This window comes from Hyposmocoma kahamanoa, unplaced genomic scaffold, assembly GCF_003589595.1.
Source record: "Hyposmocoma kahamanoa isolate Upper Pololo Valley unplaced genomic scaffold, ASM358959v1 220, whole genome shotgun sequence".
Taxonomy (NCBI): Eukaryota; Metazoa; Arthropoda; class Insecta; order Lepidoptera; family Cosmopterigidae; genus Hyposmocoma; species Hyposmocoma kahamanoa.
This window is the reverse complement of record NW_020653740.1, coordinates 5,906,717-5,928,958: the sequence shown is the minus strand read 5'-3', so window position 1 is coordinate 5,928,958 and position 22,242 is coordinate 5,906,717. Positions and strand designations below refer to the sequence as shown.

The 22,242-nt window shown below is 36.9% G+C and overlaps 1 protein-coding gene across 4 annotated transcripts in view; it reads left to right on the top strand.

The window, feature by feature from the left end:
• Positions 1-22,242, top strand: part of LOC113228083 — a 322,064-nt gene that overhangs the window by 31,208 nt on the left and 268,614 nt on the right. The window contains exon 1 of one of the 4 annotated variants that reach the window (XM_026461230.1): positions 21,570-21,646. The exons of the other annotated variants lie outside the window; for them this stretch is intronic. Coding sequence (XP_026317015.1) covers positions 21,611-21,646 — 36 coding nt within the window. The 5' untranslated portion in view covers positions 21,570-21,610. Of the gene's footprint in view, positions 1-21,569; positions 21,647-22,242 lie in introns of those variants that run through there. 4 annotated transcript variants of the gene reach the window in all.

Genomic DNA, 22,242 nt, shown 5'->3' with positions numbered 1-22,242 from the left:
TGTGAGTTGAGCCTGAGACTCTGTACCTGTCTGCGCCTCATACTCTGTACAATAAGTAAAGTCGACACTGAGCATAGGCTCTTCCAACTTTACACTAACATATTCAAAATGCAATTAGAACTGCCACGCGTTCTATGCAGTGGAGATGCCTTTATTAACCGACTTCAAAAAAAGGAGGAGGTGCTCAATTCGACCGCATGTTTTTTTTTGTAGTATATGTTGCGCGATAACTCCGGCATTTGTAAACTGATTTTGATGATTCTTTTTTATTGGAAGGATTTAATTTTATAATAACCATTTAATTTTGAAGAAAATCATCCACCTCTAAGGCTGGCTGTTCACGCATGAAGATCCATTTTTATGGGGTTAAAGTATGAAATTGCCGTTTTATTGCAATAGGTTCTTTGAATTTTCATAGAATCTTCATGGTTTGAGGTTTTCGAATGAAACTTTTTTCAAATGGTTTCTGTGATTTTTTTTTTTAAATTTGAATCATTTGAATATCGACTTTCAATTGTTTTTGTTATTCAATTTAGACAAGAAAGATGGATACTGCGAAAATTCGAGTGATTTTTGAATACGAGTTCCGACGCGGAACTAACGCGGCAGAAACAGCCCGCAATATCAATGCTGCGTTTGGAGAGGGGTCTACTAATGAACGCACCGTGCGATTTTGGTTTAAACGCTTTCGTGATGGAAATTTCGACTTAAAGAACGAGCCACGAGGAAGACCGCCCACACAGGTGAATAACGATGAATTAAGAGAGATAGTGGAAGCCGATCCTAGTCAAACTACCCAGGAATTAGCGGCATGGTTTAACGTTACCTTACCCACAATATTGACTCACTTGCGTCAAATCAATAAAATAAAAAAATACGAAAAATGGGTGCCTCATGATTTGACTGATCTGCAGAAAGAAACGCGTGTTGAAACTTGTGTTGCCTTGTTGAACCGGTACAGAAATGAAGGAATATTGAATCGAATTGTAACATGTGATGAAAAGTGGATTCTTTATGATAACCGGAAAAGAAAAATGCAATGGCTGACCCCAGGTCAAATGCCACAACAGTGTCCTAAAGCAAAACTTACCAATAAAAAGGTAATGGTAACTGTTTGGTGGTCTCAGCATGGTGTTATTCACTATAGTTTTCTCCGATCTGGTCAAGCAATAACGGCAGATGTCTATTGTGCCGAACTCCGAACCATGTTGACAAAACTAGCAGTAAAACAGCCCCGACTCATGAATCGATCTTCACCATTATTGATCCACGACAACGCGAGACCTCACACAGCACGAGAAACCATTTTGACCCTTCAGGAACTGCAGTTAGAAACCATTCGTCATCCTCCGTATTCACCAGACCTTGCTCCAACGGACTACCATTTTTTTCGTGATTTAGACAATTATCTACGTGACAAGAAGTTTTCTTCCCAGGAGGCAGTACCAAATGCTTTCACACAGTTTGTGCAGTCTAGATCGTCGGAGTTCTATCGCAAAGGCATTAATAACCTTCCCATTAGATGGCAGCAATGTATAGATAATAATGGCAACTATTTTGATTAAATAAATTTGTTCAAAATTTAAAAAATAAACAATTTAGATTTTCAGTACAAATCGGCAATTTCATACTTTAACCCCTATTATAAATAGCGCCTAAATTTTATTATAAGTTATAATTGTTTTAATGGTTGATTTTGCTATTCTCTATTCAAGGCGTTTTTCTCTCAATATACTTGTAGTGAGAACCGATTTTTATTATCTCCTGTGCCAAGTCCCGTATAGTGGCGAACTAGGGGATGAATCCGAGTTTGCGCGCTTTCCGGTAACCGATTTCAATAAAACTTGGCAAATAAATACTTCCACGTACTTTTGAGGTCGGTTTTTTTAGTTCTCTGTACTGAGATTATTTTATATTAACATTTGATTTTATCTAATTTTTTGTTTTTCACCGTTTTAATAGTAAATGAAAACATATTGATGAAGCTTTCAATTGGTAGAATGTTCAAATTTTAGAAGACTTGTGAAGTTCTAAACGCGCGTTTGGTTGGCGTTTTGCAATATTCCCTAAACCCCTGGAGGAGACCCTTATCAAGCAGCGTGACGTATATGGATTGATGATAATTGTGTTAATAGACCTTCTACATTGGATATCTACAGAAGTAATCATTATCAATCACAGACAAAGGTATTAACTATAGCTTCAGTGGAACAAGAAAGTCCGCGATCAGATTCATTCTGATCATTTGTACTAGCGCATCTCTGGCTACGACCCAACGCTAGTGCAAAGCGAGCCGAGGGCGCAGGGTACGAGAGGGGAGAGTGGAGAGCAGAACACGTGCAGACAAAGATAAATAAATCGTGACGACAATAGTAGTTGCCACTATCTGTCGTCACGTTTTTGTCGTGACGTTTTATTTTTCGTGTCGTCCTAACTCTTCCTATTATCACGCCACGACACTGTAAACTCCGCGACTATTTGTCGTCACGACATAGTGGGAATGCGCCCTAATAGCGGTTACACACGGCGTTTTAGCAGCGATGCAAACATGATGCAAACGCGATGCAGTAGCGATGCAGTAGCGATGCAGCCGCTAATCGTCTACCTTTACACACACCCGCGACTTTAAGCAGCGATCCAAACGCGCGATTGCATCGATACAAACGCGCGATTGATCCATGCAATCGCTTATAATTCACAAGTGAAAATGAAGATACTAAAACTCGCCGTGTGTAAACCACTCTAAAAACTCTGAAACGTTGATTTGTTTGAAAAAAAAAAAAGCAAATAAACGCGATTAACATTCGAAAAAGTAGCTTCATTTCCAATGTGTAACAATCGCCAAAACCTAAGAACTCGATATTACTCTTCATATACAGTTATGGGAGATTGTAGATCTTGCGTCCTACAGCAGGCAATGAATTTGCAACATCACAGAATTTTACCTAATTATCGCAAAGTAGGCGTTAGTTGCTTGCAACTTTCCATGAAGTGAATAGTCAGTTTTTGCCGGTTCCCAATAAACTGAATATTCAACAGAATAATCTATTAATCCAGAGTTCACAGGATCGGAAAGCTGTTTTAACGCTTTAGGGTAATCTTTGCCATTAACTATTCATGATCTCGTAGAGAAAACGTCATTGCTTATTTATGTGATCGTCGACATTAAATCCATATAAAAATAAGTGCTATGAAGGTTATTTTTAGATTTGTTGATCATTAATATAGCACGTTGCAGTAGAGCTCCTTGTGAAAGAGTTCATCCGGGGAAGTACTGCTACCTTACTTATTTCTGCCGCCAAGCAATAATGTTAATGTGAGCATTACTGCGTTACTGGTAAGGGAGTTGCTGAAACTATACGCACTTGAGACTTGGACTACGGCGTAAAGCCGAAAAGCCGCAATACAAAGGTTTATAACAACACATGTAAGAATTTCGGCGACCTGCTAACTCGACCTGTAACTCAGTTGGACGAGGGAGGGGACGGTATCCCGTGGTCGCAGATTCGAGTCCTGTCGGGTCGACGATTTTTTTCTGTTTTAGATTTGTATTTAGTAATTATAACTACTGGAGTTATTTTACAAAAAAATATAAGAACATCGCCTTGGGTATACATCGTGAAATTCAATAAAAAATCGTAATACACTTGGGAATTGTCAGCTTTAGCCTCAGGGTAACGGGAATTACAGCTCTGAGTGACACTGCAACTGTTATAGACGGGCGTGTCGCTTACTATCAAGCGCACGATTTGTTCGCCCCGTGTGATTATATATAATTAAAAAAAGTTGAGATCGAAAAAGTCAAGTTTTGGAAAATGATCATCGAAGTGTCTGAAATTAAGTTTGAATTTGTTTGCAGTTTCACTAGTGACAGTAAAGTTTTTATTTTTAATGTGTGATATAATATAGAGCAAATATCTCACTAAACGAAAATCTCATTTTTTTTAATTTAAACTTATTGTCAGAAATTTTCATGTCCATTTTCCGAAAAATGACTTTTTCGTTTAGTGACGGTATTGTCTTTATGTGCGATATACATACGTATATGTAGAGTTGTTATTACTAAATACCGTATAAATTCTGCAACTGTCGGTTAAATAGCTTGATAGTTTTGCTTTAAGCTTTACGCGACCAAACATAATTTGAACTTCCTGAAATATGATTTTGACACTTTTACAATTTTTCTTATTTTCGAAGTTTGCCATTTATGTACGCTACTTTAATTTGTTTTATGCTTACTCAACAAAACCCGATACAAGAGGCAAGACCAAATACGACACAACTCCTAACAGAGCACCAAATAATAATCCATGCAATTTCATACCTTGTAACCAGGTCAAGAGTGCATCAAATATGGCTTTGTAATGAAACTGCATGTAAATCGGGAATCCAATGTAGCCTCACTTATGGACCGAGGTTGTATGCAAACCTTGATGAGACTATCGATAGGTTTATTTTTACGAGTGACGTCGTTTCGTGAACGCAGTATATTTCAACAGTTTACTGAAGGTGATCCTGATGTTGTGATAGGAAAACATTTTTCGAAAGATACATGTTTATACATCCATGCTCAGTCAATGCCATCGTCGTAATCGGTCACCGTTGCTGCAGTGACAATATTAAAGTAGCTGAAATGTATGAATGCAAACACACATGAAGTATGAAAACACACTAAGTCTGTCTTTTTTGAAAATGGACTAAAATGACAGTTCATTGTGCAAAAGTGTTGCCCGCTTGCAAGCAGCTAGTGATTGCAGTCGATAAATATTCTATCGACTATCTACTGAATACTGTTTACGCTTATGCGAGAAATAGCCAAACTTGTTTTTCATCGGCTTTCATTCAATTGCTAGGCAAAGGATTATTTGAATTGTCCATTTTTGCAAGTTTCTCCATACATATACTTAAATTTAAAACTATGACTTTTAAAAATGCAAAGAGGAGTCATTTTTCAAGTTTTTGATTTTAATTCAATATCATAAACAAATCTGCCTATTCTTACCAAAATATATATATTATTAATAAAAATTATTTTTTATACTGGTATTCCAACTGTCAAAATAAGTAAAAAAAAAAAGACAACGCAATTAGTTATTATTAGAATGTTCGTAACATTTACAATTCAGACATTTTTGGCAATACAGAAATTCGTTATTGCCGCAATGACTCTTTTTGGACATACAATAAACGGTACGACAAACATGTCAGAGGGCAAAAGGAGGTGTCTCAGCTTGTGCTGCCTGGATCCGTTGTTGTAGCAGATAGCGCTGTTCAGCCACCTCCTTGTCTCTAAGATCTTAGGCGGGCTTGAGTGCAACGAGGGCCTAAAATAATTATAAAATTTGAAAAACTATTATTCAATATTATTTAATAATTCAATATTATTATACATATAATAGGGGAAGATAAATTTAAGGAAAAAAGAACAACAAAAAATAAGAGACTACAAAAAACATCAATAGGTTACTCTGACTAATACTGTGTTTAGATATAAAAAATTAGGGCTTCAAGTAATTCCCCAGCTTTAGTGCCCTCCAGCAAGAGGGCAAATTTTTCATTCTTTCAGAGACTATCCAGAGAACTGTCAACAACTACGTGACTGTTTAATTTTTTTTAAACTGTCAATCTTGCATATGTCATTTTACTCCGTCTTGAAAAAAGACTGTACAGACGAAGAATAATAACACCTAACAGAAATATTATTTTGTTCTAATTATTAATACTAATATCGAAGACAAGAAAAATTCATTGGATCAGACTGGACGGGAACCTGCATCGGAGCATACCCAGGGCGACCGCTGTGCCAAAATTCATGTTTACATGTAGTCAGTATTATTTAGGTATAACTTTATAAGTTCATAAAACGATCGTTAAATGTAATTTTAAAAAAGAATTGCCGGCCAGGCGGCGCTACACGTCATCTGACAGTGCGTGACGTCATTGCTATGTAAACAAACTAGTCCGTTGGCACGCAGTTGCGAGAATATCACATATTGATTGACCACTCTCCTCATTCTAGTTTCTAGTCAAAAAAAAAAATATTAAACAGAGAAAAACGCAAAATAATACGCGAACGGTGAATACGGTGACGTAACGTATGACGTCACGTGATTTGTTTGGCATTTACTTTTATTTAGATTAAGAATATGTCTAGTTTCAGATTGCATTTATTGATTTAAAAATACAAATCATTATTATTTCGTAAAAATACTGACTGAATGACCCTTTTTATTGTCTGGGACTACATTTCGCACAGTTGGTGTAATTAGGCCACATCTCCAAAATTACAACTTTTCTAGAGAGAGTTTTAAAATATTCTGCGAACAAAATTACTTCTAACTTCACATAATTTGTTTCATGTGGTAATTATTTTGGTTATGACTTTAATGTGATAAAAAGTCTTTTTGACGTATGATCACATGAGCCTTTAACGTACTAAGGACACTATTTTAAATTTGTTTTGTCTATTTGTTGTCCAATTGACTTTTTCAAAAACGCATTGAATATAATGCACCATTAAGTAACGCGGTGTCTTTAGTTTAGAATTGAGAAAAAGTAAATCCCAACATTATTTTAAATATATAGAAATTTTACTACAACAGCTGGAAAATCTTTAAACGATTATACAGTTACTCCATCAACTTTTTTGAATTATACCAAGTGACTGGACGAACGAGTAGTGCATCTGGTGGTACGCGACACCCCTGTCCATAGGAATTGCAGAGTCGCTCAGGGCATTAAATCGCAAAAATCCGAGTGGCACTACCATTGCGCCCGTCACTCTGAGACATATGTTGATAAATCCTATGTGCCTGTAATTTCACCAGCACGCTTACCATTCAAAACTGGAACCACACTACTGCTTCGCGGCAGAAATAGGTAAGGCGGCAGTAATTCCCTAGACGAACTCTTTCACAAAGAGCTCTATTGCCAGATTCGTTGTACATCCCAATGCATTGAAAGTATTTCTTTTTTCTGCTTTACTATTATTGAAAAGATTTCTTATCGTACTACTTTTCGATTAATGTACCCAGTCAAATGTTTTAGTTACAATAATAAAAGTTCTTACACTGTTCCTTTTGCTATTCTTATTTATTATCTTTTTTTGAAGCGTTAACATAACATTAGCTTAACGAAGCTCAACCTTGTTAACGAAACCTTCAGTAAGATTATGCTGGCTTAATTCACGTAAACTTTTTCATCTTTATTTATAGATGACCTCTACCCAATTTGGGCTTCTTTAAATCGGCAAGGAAGAGTTCTTATGTTGATCACTTTTTACTTTTTAACGCTAAGAATGAATTTAAGGACGTTACGCATGATTTCGATACAGGAAACTACGATTTAGATTGGTAGAACTGTCCCGTCATTTAAATCAGAAAATTACTTAGTTGTTGTATTTGTAAATACCAAATTTATTTGTATAGAACGATCAATACGACATATTAGTCAATATATTAATGGATTATTATATTATATCGTTGATGTACGCTTTGAAAGATTTGTTTGTCGAAACTAAACCTTACATACTACTTGGTAATACTACTCCTTATTTGCATTTTCGTACATTTCCAGATAATGGCACCTTAAGTTTTGTGAAAAATGTCAATTACGCTGAATATGCGTAACAATGAAACTAAAACTAAAAATATTCATCAGGGTGTTGGGTCGTCGGCTTAGAGATAGAGGGTGTGATCCGTGCTCTGGATCTTACTTGGTGCAACAAATTTCGTTGGCTATTCAGCGCTAACCAGCTAAGATTCAGAGCGGTCCTTTTTCATTGTACTAGTTGGATAAAAATGGCCAAGTCAGGCGAAATGCATTATTAATTTTTATGTGACGAAGCTTGTTGCTGAATTATATTTGTGTCTTCCTGACGAAGCCTACGTTGCGTATTGACATAATTATGTAAATAATTTAGTTTATTAATCAATTGAATTGTAGTTAGATAACGTTATCTGTAAATTTATATAAAATGTGTTAATAATTTATATTAAATATAAATTAAATAAAAAATTAATTAACTACATTTGCAAAAAAAAAAGATATAAGTAAACCACTTATAGGTTCTTATATCTCGTTTTGCTGATTTCACATATGTTAATAACTCAATTTCGGTAAAATGTCGATTATGCTATTTGTGATAAGGAAGGCAAAATAGTTATAGATGCTGTTTGGTATCAGATTTATTGGCCTATATGCTGTAAGGTGTTAAGCTACCACACATGAGTCGTTCGCAAAGCTCAAGGGTCGTATTGGTTCTGTTGAACATTCCCAATTTTGGTATCGCCCACAGTGCGCGCCGATCGAACATATTGTAATGCCACTGACATGCCGCTGGCCTTCTCGGTTCACTTCGTATTTGGTTATGATCTTCGCGATCGCGACCTCATATCTGAAAGATTCGATTTCCTTGGAAATGAATGGCTTCTACGAGCCTCTCCTTGTATCGGTTATTTAATTGTATTTATTAACGTAAACAGTTATTTTTCAGACCATGAATAGGTAAGCTGAGAATTTATAGCATGTGTTTAAGATTTGTTGGGAGATTAAGCTGATCGACCTCAATACAAACCTAACTTAGCTGAATGACTTCGCTTTAATACATTCAGAAGGAAAGCATTTCAAAGATGGTTGCACGCATTTGAGCGGATTCAAAGAAATAGCGTGTGCGTTGTAAGCTAACCCGTAGTTGCGATTGAGGATCGATGGAGAAATGCTTAACTTCGGTTTGATAACTGTCGCTGCAAACATTTTAATCACGAGATTGGTAAAAAACCTCGCGTGCGTTCAGGTATTCGTTTGATATCTTGATTGGTCCGTCTCGTCTTTAACTGATATAAAATTTGACGTATAGATTCATTGACGATTAGTTAACAGTTCGTGTTCAACGAATAAGACGGAGAGAGAGTAATTAATCGTAAAGTGATTGCTCGTTATATGGAGTTTGCTTTTACAGATTAAAGGATTAGTACATTTAGTTTTGGTGAATCAACTGATTTTGATGATTTGGTTTCACGCGTCGCATACATTCACAATTTTGAATTAGTTTAGTTAGATTAAATATGCCAACGAAGACTAAATGATTAGGGGAAAAAATACACAAAGGAAAAAAGAGAAGAAACAAGGAAACATTTGTTTACGTGGAAAGTGGAATCCAAACGTGACGGCATTAAATTGTTTTAATATGAATTTATATGTACATGGTGCGAAAATAATCTAAATTTGTTTAGTAGGTTCACTACTACTGAAAATTCAATTTGCTAATTATGATAGTAAACACATTATTTTGTCAATAAACGTATGCGTTTCTGGATTACTCAGTAACATTGGGTCACGATACATATTATTTATTTATACATAGCTTTCCTATTTACGAATTAATGATGTATATTCAATTTATAATGATAAGACCTGAATCGTGAATAAAAAATCCAGATGCGTTATGATGTTTCGCCGTTAAATGATATTAGTCACTATACTACAGCGTACAATTCTTCGTGTGCCTTTTATACTGTATTCTGAATAACTGTTGTGTAGTCTGTATTTTTTGAAGACGGAGTAAAATTATAGTTCATTGCGCGAAAGTGTTGCCGCATGCAGTCGTAAAATATTCTATCGACTTAATGTTGGTTACGCGTATGCAATAAATAGCCGAACTTGTTTCATTTAAATCATCATTGGCCCGGCAGCGGAAACTGCTGGACGCAAGTTCATTTGAATTGTCAGTTTTTGTAAATACATACATACATGGATACACTACTTTTAAAACTATGCCTATTAAAAGTACAAAGAGGAGACATATAGGAAATTAAACTATTATTTGTTTTTTCAAAAAACCAACATCACTTTACAGGTTCCACGGTCACGGTTGGCTGAGTCAACCGTGACCATAGGACCTGGTCTGGATATACACGATTTAAATCCGGAAAGATGTTTCATTTCCTGTGTGTAACAATCGCGAAAACCTAAGAACTCGATAGGAGACACATATTTTAAATTTTTTCATTTTAATTCATTGTAGATAATCAAATCCGCTTGTCCTTATTAAAATGTTCGTGAATAAAAATTAATTTCGATATATAGACTATTAAGTCTAATTGTCAAAGTAATAATAAAAAAGGTAATAACGCAATTAGTTTCCATTACAACATATTCACAATTCAGCTATTTTTTGCAAAATTTTGCATTCTTTCACAATGTATCGATAAATTTCTCGACAACAACTACGTGACTATTTAAAATTTTATTAATACTGGCAACCTTTCAAATGTCATCAAAAAATCCTACTATAATACATATCGTTCCTTACCACACGGTAACGTGCGTAACTTGAAATGTTAAGCTATAAAAGCTATTTACATATTTCGCTTCCGACTTCGGACTCTATGCTGTAAAGTTACTAAATCGCATTCATTGAACCTTATGGTCGCTTTTCAGTTGTGTTAATTTAGTGCAAAAATTAACCACCAATACCGCCGTATCGTACGGCACCAGTTCATATATACATATTAGAAGATAATGATCGGTTGATGTCAACTTTGCAGGGCGTTGCCTCTGTTACGCATACCCGTGTGTGATTTTGGTGCTAATTTGTCAGTCATGGAAAGGAAACGAAGCTCTATAAATCCGAAGGTAGCCGATTAAGGCCGATAGTCTTTTTCTATAGCACGATGTGTAATATATACGACCTGGTATTGTACTGCATTTGTGCATCAATACGTATTATTTGCCTTTCAGTGTCTGGCTAAATAAGAGCATAGTCATGTCGAATCATTCGTTTTGATGCAAATTCTTTAATGCATTTAAATGATTTTGATTTCCGTTGGCATTTTATTTGCAAGCTTGTTGCATTTACTTTTCCCTTTTTTAGTATTTAAATTAGGACACGGAATTCTATACCTACTTGTATTCACCTTACAATTCTCAGCCACGCATTAGGAAAACTGTGTCGCGGGTGCTATGCATAATATATATACATACATACATACACACACATGTATACATATATATATACTCACGGAAGAAATAAATTTAGGTCATACAAATATTTCTCCCGGCCCACGAATCAAACCCAGGACCTCTGCGTGACAGTCCAGCATGGTAACCCATGTATTCCTTTTTCATATCTGATTTGATAAATTTAGATTCCTATTGTCACAAATTGTAAAGCCTAAATGAAGCGAAATCTTTCTTCATAATCGCTTTGTATTGTTTTATGCCGTATATTGGAAACTTTCACTTTTACGTTTTTAAGACTTTTTTTAACAACTTTATAAAAACTAAAAAGTAATTTGAAGTTTTTTATACTACGTGATACACAATCAAATCGTAACGAATACAAATGGTATCAAAAACGCAACCTAAACTCGATTGTCTTAAGATTTGTTTTCTTATAATCGTAATTACGTAATTTAAGTCGCAATACCAAATAGAAGTAAATATTATTAAATTACTATCGTCATTGCATACCGTATAAGACAACAACATGACTAAATTCGTTAGTGAATGCAGAAGACACTTGATCTTAATACTTGGGGTCTATAACACCGCCACACTACCGTCTTACAACGTGAAGTGAAAGAAGGCTGCGCGCACGCAACCCGTCAGTTGCGAATCCGACGTGCTTGCTCGCGCAACCGCGATACCATTGTGGTTTTTGTTTATCTGGTGATTTACTAACGTTTTCTTTATTGTGTACTTGTGTTATGATGTTTGATTATGTTTTGTCTTATGATGTGCCTGCTTCTGAAACTTAATATTTGTTTGTTTCATAGTGTATAAAATTCATTGTATTGTTTGTGTATTAATTTCGCATTTTTTTAGATTTTCTTTGTTTTTAAAATAGTTGTATCGTTTGATTTTGATGTTGCATGTGATACGCGATTTGTGTTATGTTTGATGCGCTTTCTTCGAAAACATAAACATATCGAATTTTGTTTTAACGTTAGGTTTTTAAAATTCGGCAAAATTCTGTCAAGTTTATTTTGTACTCGCCTTTTCTCTAGATCTTGTTAGTACCTTTGTGACAAAAATATTTATAACAAATTTTCATACAGTTTATACACTGTATCGCGTATAAAACTTTCAACAATTTTCATTTATTCCACTTTCAATTGTCACGACAACAGCCCAATATAATTGTTTCCTGTATCGTTCTTTTTTACTGTTTCCTCAGCATTGAACTTAGTATTTCCGCGTTTTAACCTTCGTAGTGGATAACAATTCGTTATCTAAGTTAACTTGTGTCGAAAATTTACTTAGCGTTGTTTTCAAAATGTCCTTGCATGGCATAGTATCATGAACCCTTCGCAAGTTTCATGCCAGCATGTTTTAGTCGCCTCCTCCGTCGTCGGCTGTAAAATACTATTTGTACTTTTTCTTAATATTTCTGTCAATATCGCCCTTCTCATCTACTGCTGTAAGCTGACATTTTGTAATTACTAAGTAAGACGTACGAAGCCAACATTATCCATGATATCGATTTGCTACTTTTTCATGATATAAAGGTACAGGACGAACAAGTAGTGCGTCTGGGCGTAAGCGACAAGCCTGCCCAGAACAGTTGCAGTGCCACTCAGGGCTTTAAATCGCAAAGATCAGAGGTGCACTGCCACTGCGCCCGTCACCCTGAGACATAAAATTAACAAGCTGCTGTAGTTTCAAGAGCTATTTATTTCGTGGTCGGGTAAGATGTATTCTGTCTGATATTTCAAGTTTGCAACTACGTCTTCCATCGTCTCTTCAAGTGTATATATTTTTATTGGTTGAAAATAATTTTTCACTTTTTATGAGAGAATATTACAAGAACTTCTCTTTTGATGAAAGAAATTACTCATTTCACATGATGATAGCAAGAATTTCTTAGAAGATGGCTTTTGATAATCACCATGTTCGTTGAAGCGCGCATTTCGTATCAAAGGAAAATCGATTATTAAGGTATTTTGGAACATGGAACTTACATCCTTTGTTTGCATACGCTTGATGTTTGAAAGTGATAATTTAAAATTTCTTATTTCCAAAAATGTTTACCTTTTTTACATTGCAAATAACTGCAACCTTACCAGGTCACTAACATGTTACCACTGCAAACTCTTTCTATCTAGAGCTCTCAGACCAGAACCAATTCAGAAAAGTTCGTATCCGCAATTGTCACTACCGGGAATCGAACTCGGCGATTATTCAACCAGCGCCTACAGTGCTAATATACAAGGGCTAGGACATCTACTAGTCTTTAAAACGGATTAGCCTGTTTTGACTTGCATAAAGTGTAATGGTCAGATTTATTGCCAAAATAAATATAAAGTATTGCGTTTCACGTATTTAAACAATACAATATAAATCAAACCCTATACAATAGCTAATAAAGATGACTCAAGATAAATAACAATCATAGTAACTCGGTGAAGGTCGAGTGAAAACCAATCAATTGTCTTCATCGCGGAGAGCATGACTCATTCACTGGGAAACTCATTGATTTGGTCCCATTGTTATGTTTAATTGTTATCTTTTCACTCGATTACACTGAAGCTGCGATGGAGGTTTGTTATTTCAGATATCTTTGGCATGGCCTCTGGCAGTTTCTAAAGTTAGTCATTTTCTAATGTCTTAAAATGAGGCTCATGAATCGACTGTATGTTTTTGTGAATGTGTTTGTGGTTTCCTCTATGCTTCTTCATTATTCTGCCCTATTATTGACATGTGTCACTATTATCCCTCCATTTTCATCCATATGGATCAACGCCGATTGGATAATTTCAAAAGATTTCGAAGAGTGTAAATATACAGGGTGTAAATTTGAGACGGGGCAGCAAGGCAAGCTACCATAATCGTTGTAGTTACAGGAAAACGGTTCTAGAAGACTATCCATGAATTTTGAAGATATTTTGATTGGCATTCACAGATTTTCAAAAATGGTACAGTCAGCAAGATGAAAGGCAATTTGTATAAAACTTTTTTTATGCTATTCGATCCAGTCTCTGGTAAGGATCAATGGTCTCTATGAGACCAACTGAGGTTAAGAGTACTCGAAATGTCAGAAATCGCAAAAAACTTTAGTACCATGCATTTTCTAGAGACATATTTAGTAATCAGTTATTATAGGTAGTTAAGGAAACTAACAAATTAGTCTATAAATAAGAATTAAGTAAAACCAAATTATGATCATGACATTCTTTTTTAAATTTCAAACAGCTTTGTTTTGTTTTGTTACTAGAGAATTGTCATTTTTAAGATTTTTAATGAAAATGTCTCAAATGTATAAATAATAATAAATAATATAAAAACAAATGAATTGGAGTTTCAAAATTTCAGCCGCTACTTGCTCTTTGCGGAATAGAGCGAATCGATGCATCCGCCAAGGCGGCAATCAATTCGAGCACTTACTATCATATATTTTTTATGTTATTTTGCTTTTCGTTATTGTTTTTATTTTGAAATACATAATACGTATACAATTTGTTAATTTCCTTGACGACCTAGAATAACTGATGACTAGATATGTCCCTACAAAATGTATGGTAAAAAGTTTTTTGCGATTTCTGACATTTCGAGTACTCTTACCATTAGTTGGTCCCATAGAGACTATTGATCCTTATCAGAGACCGGATCGAATGGCATAAAAAAGTTTTGTATAAATTGCCTTTTATCTTGCTGACTGTACCATTTTTTCAAAATCTGTGAATGCCAATCAATATATCTTCAAAATTCGTGGATAGTCTTCTAGAACCGTTTTCATTTAACTACAACGATAAAAGTAGCCGGCCTTGCTGCGTCGTCTCAAATTTACACCCTGTATACAGCAATTATTTAAAAGAATGCATTCTTTTGGGTCATTTAATTATTGGTTAATTACAATTAAACCGAACATACTGCCACTGCGCTCGTCACCCTGAGTAGTAATGCTCACATTACTGCTTGGCGGTAGTTGTAGTTACTTAGAGTAAAGAGTTTTACAAAATATTTCGGCGTATTAACTTGTGGCGCTTCACCAATCACATCAAATTAGTAAGTGACATTGAGGAGCTAAAAATAGTGGATAACGTATCGTTGCAATTTTGGTTTCGATGACATTATACACAGTGACACGTATACTGGTTTTTGACGAAAGGGAGAAAAGATACACAAAAAACAATACGGTAAATAAAAAACATCAGTATATCGATTTCGGTAATTCGTTACTCATTTTTTATCTATTATTTATATTCCTTTCGATGTAAGTTTAGTCGAAATATGGGCTAGGAATAGGAATTATTATAATCGGTTCTTCGTTAGTTTTGATAACATGAACAATCGACCTCACCAAAATTTCCGTAATCCTACAATGCCGTGTTATGACAACACACTTCATCTTTAGAGAAATCTGAAATTCGAGTTCTTCGCATCTGCTTACAAGATATGACATAGTTAAAAGTATTGAGAAAAATGTCACATTAATTTAGACTGTACTTATTATAAAATAAGGACCTGTTTGTAAAGGTGCGGTCACACTAAGGATAATGTCTGCCTTCAGAATGGCGACACCAGGACTTAGCGTCTAATGCCAATAAATTAAATAAATAAATAAATATTAAACAACATCACATACGTTGTTATGATCCCAAAGTAAGTAGCTAAAGCGCTTGTGTTATGGAAATCGGAAACAACGATGGTACCATAAACACCCAGACCCGAGACATTATAGAAAAGTTAGTTTTCCACACTGACCCGGCCGGGGATCGAACCCGGGACCTCTGAAATGACGACACTATGAAAACCGGTGTGCAAGCCACTCGACCACGGAGGCTGTCAAATTATACGTTGAAAAGACACCAATATGGAGGTTGAAGCTCCTGCGTTATGTTATTTCATGAGTGTCATTTTTTGCATTTGACCTCAACAAAAAGTACTGTTAAAAAAAGATGGTGGACAATAAAAATGCACAGGAAACACGTGCAATCCTGTTGCGCTCATATTGCACACAATTAACGCCCGTGTGTAGTAGCCACCTACAACACGTATTAAATAACGCGATAAATCTTTGATGTGCCAAAAAAGACCGCCACCCGAGCTATCGTCTAATGACTAGTGCCATAATGGATTCTACAGTAAAATTGTCGCGATAAGTCGTAGCTACACTTATGCTTAGTCTTGATTAATGCGATAATTAATGACATTAATCTTTAGTGTGACCGTAGCATGAAAAAAATATCGATTTCCCAAAAATGGTATACGTTTTGGTAGCGCTTTGTCTTAATATTGCTGACTAATAGAAGTAATAACTGTGAATGGAACATAAAACACAATTCTCAACGTCTTATTAATAAAATTGCTTAATCTAGGCAAGCCTTTTTTTTTTGCTAATCCGGGGGAATCTACTTACAGATACCCCGGCCCCGCGGGGGCAGAGCCAGGGTTATGTGGGACTGGGCTGAACCCTGAAGGGGAGCAGCCCGACCGCACTAAATCCCCGGAGTGTTCCTCCTCTCCGCTATAGGTGAGGGTACGGGTACGCTGTAGCACTCGTCTGCGCCCCCACCAGCGGCTGGCCGCGCCCTGCGCAGCCCCTCCCCGAGAAGGGAGACACATCGGTCCCCCCACTCCGAATGTGACGCTCGCCGAACACCAGACGAGCCTTCCATCCCGGGCCCCTCTATGCTGGGCAACGAACTCCCCCGAGTCCGTTACTCAGAGGCCATGGGAGGCCAGGACAGCATCCACTCAACTGTGAAGTTCAGTGGCTGCTCGCCCAGCCCCCGCGGCGGATCTGATGACAGGCTCCGCCGCAATACCTAACGCGCTTCCGCTCGGACTCTCCGAAGAGAGTCCCTTGGAGCGCCCACCACGGGCCAACCGCCCACGTTCGGCCGCGGAGGATAGGACGAGCGGCAACGACACACCGACACGTCTCTTCCCCCGCGGCCCCACCACCACTGCATCTCCCTAAACGGTGCAGCCCCGCCAGAGTCGCGGAGGACAGGACGAGCGGCAACGACATACCGACACGTCTCTCCCCCCGCGACCCTCCTCCCAACGCGCATCCGCGCGGTCCCGCTGACCAGACGAGTCCCGTGCGGAACGCCCTCGTCCTCGGGTCAGCCTCGGCCCGGCCGGCCCCGTGGGTTCCTCGTAGCTTCACCGTGGTATGAAATCGACCACGGCTACTAGAGCCCCCCGCCACGACAAAGCGGGAACCCCTTCGGGGGGGAATCTAGGCAAGCCTAGATCAAGATCTAGCTAACAAATACCACAGCATTTTCGAGTTCACTCGTTTTGAAAAAAACCGAAAATGCCTAAACATTTTCTCCGGCAATGTATCCCGATCCTTAGCGGTTGTCTAATACCATACAAAAGACTACATAATAAGCACCTGTTCTTTTCACTCCTATTTACATTCTGTTCCGTTTTGGCTTTTCTGACAGGTGCAAACGAGAAAACCAAACGATTGGCAGTCGCGTCCCGGACCGGTGTTACTGATTTCAAATTGATACTTTTTAAAATTAAGCATCTGCTTGGAGGTGCTCTGTGAATTGTTTTGTTGTTTGTTGATATGCGGAGTATATCAAAGTTATGTCAGGGTAGAAATTTGTAAATTATTCCTGTATCAGCTTTGGCTTTGTACTTTCTGCATCGGCTTACCTATTTCAAATATGCACTAGCTGTGCATTGAGATGACATGGATGTACACAAATATTATTTATATTACATCAATATAATAATAAGATATACTGAGCGTTAACAATGCACTCTAAACTAAGAACAAGTGCATAGCTATGTCAAAACAACCCGTGTAATTAGAAGCAAAATTATATATTATACATTTGCATTTGGCGTAGGATTCTCAGGTTGCTTTGGAGCTCAATATTAAAGCGTTCGCTAAATAAGTCACTCGTTTTGATACTTTTGTAATAATTCCTGCCCACTTTCTTTTTGATTTTATTTACAGTCAAGTTGAGAATGATCTCCGAATAATCTACTTCCTACAAGTCCTCTTACTTTCAGATATCGGGGATAAACTATACTTTTACGGGAGTAAAAAAAAAATCTTTCCGTAAAATAAACTTAGTAATATTTATATTTTCATTTTAATTTAAATGTTATAATGGGATTCTCTATTCTATAATTCAAAAAGTTGCTTAAGATTCTATGAAAATACCAAAAACGATAAAAGTGTCAAAGATTGTTTTGATTGTGGAACATTCTAGTATAGTAACTTAATATACAGCAAAACTTTATCAAGAAGCGCTCGAAACTGTGCGAGCGATTTGAATATTCTTACGTTCCAGATATAGCTAGCCGCCGAAGGCTTGGCGGTTTTAATCTAGGTATAGACAATGTTGCAAGACTTTGATAGATTTGAATATTTACTCTGTTTAGTCTTAAGTTGGTGTGATTGAATTCAGAATAATAGCAGTGGAGCTTCTTGTGAAAGAGTTCGTCCAGGGAATTACTGCCACCTTACCTATTTCTGCCGCCAAGCAGTAATGTGAGCATGAATGTGTTACGGTTTTAAAGGGCGCCGCGCCGGTGAAATTACAGCACATGAAACTTGTCATCTTATGTCTCAGCGTGACGCACGCTGTGGCAGTGCTCCTCAGAGCTGTAGCACTGCAACTGTTATGAACAGGCGTGTCGCTTACCACCAGCCACAGGACTTGTTTGTCCCATCACTTGGTGTTATAAAAAAAATGGAATTAAGCTTACGTGTCGAGAGTCCTCAAAAGTTTTGTGCTTAATATTTGGTTATGAGAGGTTGGTTGGTAATGTGGTGAATTCTATTGATACAATAAACGATTGTCTGTTTCTTTTTTCTTAGTTTTGGTTGTCTTTTGTTTATAGTTTCAGACAGTGGATGCCGTAGAAAGTGACGAAAGATCACACAGGAACAAGAAGGGTTCAGCAGCGCCTTTTACAGGCAATGTTTTGTTATGGTCTTGTTAGGGATCGATTAAAACAAACGTTTGCTTTTTAAAAGACTATTGTTTGTAGGCATAAAAGGCAGGGTTCGAAGTGATAATTATTATTGATCAATTACCGTAACAATTATGACGATAGTTATCTTAATATGACTAAAATTGTTTGGATGTGTACAAAACGTGTCAAATGTGAATATCAATAATCTCAGCACAGAAAAACCGACCTCAAAAGACATTCATCCTATAGTGTTGCCACCCTTAAAGATGGAATATTTTCTTCAAATTTAAATGGCACCACTAATGAGGTACCCACTTTCCAACAAAAAAAGAATCATCAAAATCGGTTCACAAATGCCCGCCGGAGATATCGCGTAACATCCATACAAAAAAAAAACATACAGTCGAATTAAGAAGCTCGTAAATTTTTTTTGGAGTCGGTTAAAATAAAGTCAGAAACCAAATTGTTTTCCCAAACATTTATCTTTGTGTTTATTTAGTTTTGTCACTGTAATTCATGTTTAGTCGAAAATTAAAGGGACAGAACTATGAATCAATATGGATAATTATAGGATATACGAGCCCTATATCCCACCTACGTGGGGTCGGGCTTGGCCTGCGGCGCGTGATCGCTTTCAGATTACGGGATGTGCTTAGGCTCTTCGGTGGCACAGTGATTAGTGCAATGGGCGCTTGATGAGGAGGTTCCAGTTTCTTATCTGAGCCAATTTATGAAAAAAACATTTTTAAGTTGGTCCTGGTCAGGGTGTTCTGGGTATTGCCTTCAGAATTATCGTTGCTCTGGTACTCACAGTACAGGAAATTCTCTAGTTTGAGACCAGAAATTTGAAGTGATTGTCTGGCATTTTTTCCCTAAATACTTCTTTCTCTTTTTGGCATATCTTCCAATAAAAAAGAATCTAACAGAGAGACGGTCGAGGTACAACAACGCTATAAGTTGTATAAATATATTATTTCCACTACATCGGAAAGCATGCCTTACATTTTGAACAATTGTGACATCTAGTCCCCGTGTACTACCTACGTAAGGTGGCGTGCGGACACTTCGGGCTTCGTCCTCCGCTACACCTCGGCCTACATAGCTCTTTGATGGCGGCCATATTGATAAATGGCAAAAAGTAAATTTTGACTGCAAATTATTATTAAACACTCCCAGAGGTCCCCACATTTTTCGTTTTAAGCTGAAATAGAGCAAATTTCCATGTGCCGCCAAAAAGTTTGTATGGCAGTCATATTGAAAAATGGCGAAACATAAATTTTGACCGCAAATTATTATTAAACACCCACATGCCGATTTTCAATCGAATTAGAGCAAATTTTCATCTGCCGCCAAAAAACACTTATATGGCAGCCATATTGAAAAATGGCGAAAAAAACAATTTTGATCATAAATTATTATCAAGCACTCCTAGAGACCCCCATATGCCAAATTTCAAAGGGATCTGAGCAATTTATTTTATGCCGCCAACGAACGCTTCTATGACGGCTATATTTGAAAATGGCGAAAAACAAATTTTGAGCACAAATTACTATCCGACATTTCTAGTGGCTTTCACATGCCAATTTTCGGTCGTATCAGAGCAAATCTCTTTCGGCAGCTATTTTTAACGCAAACGACACTTATATGGCAGCCATATAAAAAATGGCAAAAATAAATATTTGACCCCAAATTATGATTAAGGACTCCTAAAGACCCTCGCATGCCAATTTTCAGCCGGATCGAAACAAGTTTTTCTTCGGCCGCCATTTTGAAATTGCCATCTTCATTTCTTTTTAACCCAGGCAGTTGACCAGTACCCTCTATGACATTCCTTCGAGCACCTCCTACCTATCTCTAATAGTTTCCGTGATAGGAGGCTTTGAAATTTGTATGGCGGCCATCTTGTTTATTTGATTTTCGAACATTTTTTATTTCCCGCGGAAATTGACAAGGGTTTATTGAGATAAACCCTTTTAATGAGTTAAATGCACAAAAATCTCCCCCCCCGATGTATTATAGTTTTTGCAGGCCGTTGATCACTCGTTTACATTTTCCACATTCAGGTCTTCTCATATTTGATTCTTTGCCTTGGAGCCTATCCGCGTACAACAGTATAAATACTTTTTTCCACTATATCGGGAATTTGCGTTCTAAACTTGTAGCTTTATATATATAATGTATTATCAGATAATTATCATGATAATTATCAAAGGAAATAAATATCTTGGTTATTAACTGCCACAGTGGCCGAACGGTTACCATACCGGACTGCCACGCGGAGGTCCCCGGGTTCGATTCCCGGGCCGGGAGAAATATTGGTATGGCCTACATTTATTTCTCTCGTGAGTTTGGGTGTAATTTGTGATTGTCTATGTGTGTGTCCACGACACCCGCGACACAGGGTTTCTCTAGTGCGGCGCTATGTTGAGTGTGTGCGTTATTGTGCGTTATTTCGACCGCTGATGAAAGGCAATCTTGTCTAAACTGACGTGTATCTGTTAGGTTTATACATAATACAGTTTTAGCTGATTTTAATGTCTTGACGGGCTTGATGATATTTCTGTCTATATTTCTTGTTTGACAATTTCTCTCTTTGAACAGGAATAACGTATTTATTGAATTTCGGAAAAGTGGCGTACAAAGTGTTAACAAGTACGGCAAGCTCTTGAATCTTATGTGTTACATAAATTTCATGAGATTGCCTTTGTGGTGACATACAATGAGGATTTACTTCAAGGATTACAAGATTAAAGTGGTAAGTTTATTATACCTAAGCGAAAAGAAAGCTATTAGTCAGTACTGTAATTGGCAACTACGACTATGTTAGAAATTAAATAATAATCTTATGGCAATTTATACGTGAAGAAAATGTACAAAATATATTTAGTCATTCCCACTTCCAGACTATGTTTACCCTTTTTTGTCTGCTCCACTTATATTTGTGATTATTAGGTTTTAAATAAGGATGTACAAGATCAAGAGGACGTCAAGTTCGATACTTAAGATTTAAGTTCAATGTTAAACAGACTTTTTAATCATTAAATTCACGTTACGTTTAAACACTAGAATGTGAGTAGACTTTAATATAGTCTCATGATCAGGCCGAATATTAGATATCATATTTATTATTAAGAGCTCAGGGGTAATATCTCATAAATAAAAAAGGTTTATTAGATGGGTGTTAGAAAATAGGTTTCATTCTAACCTTGTACGCGAGAAAGATAAGAAGCCAGGAAAAACAATATATCATACTGTTTTATTATTCACACTACTTACTACGTATAATTCTTATAGCACATCATGCTGGACAATTTAGGGGCGCACAGTGTTATAAAATCCCGTCAGGTCGGA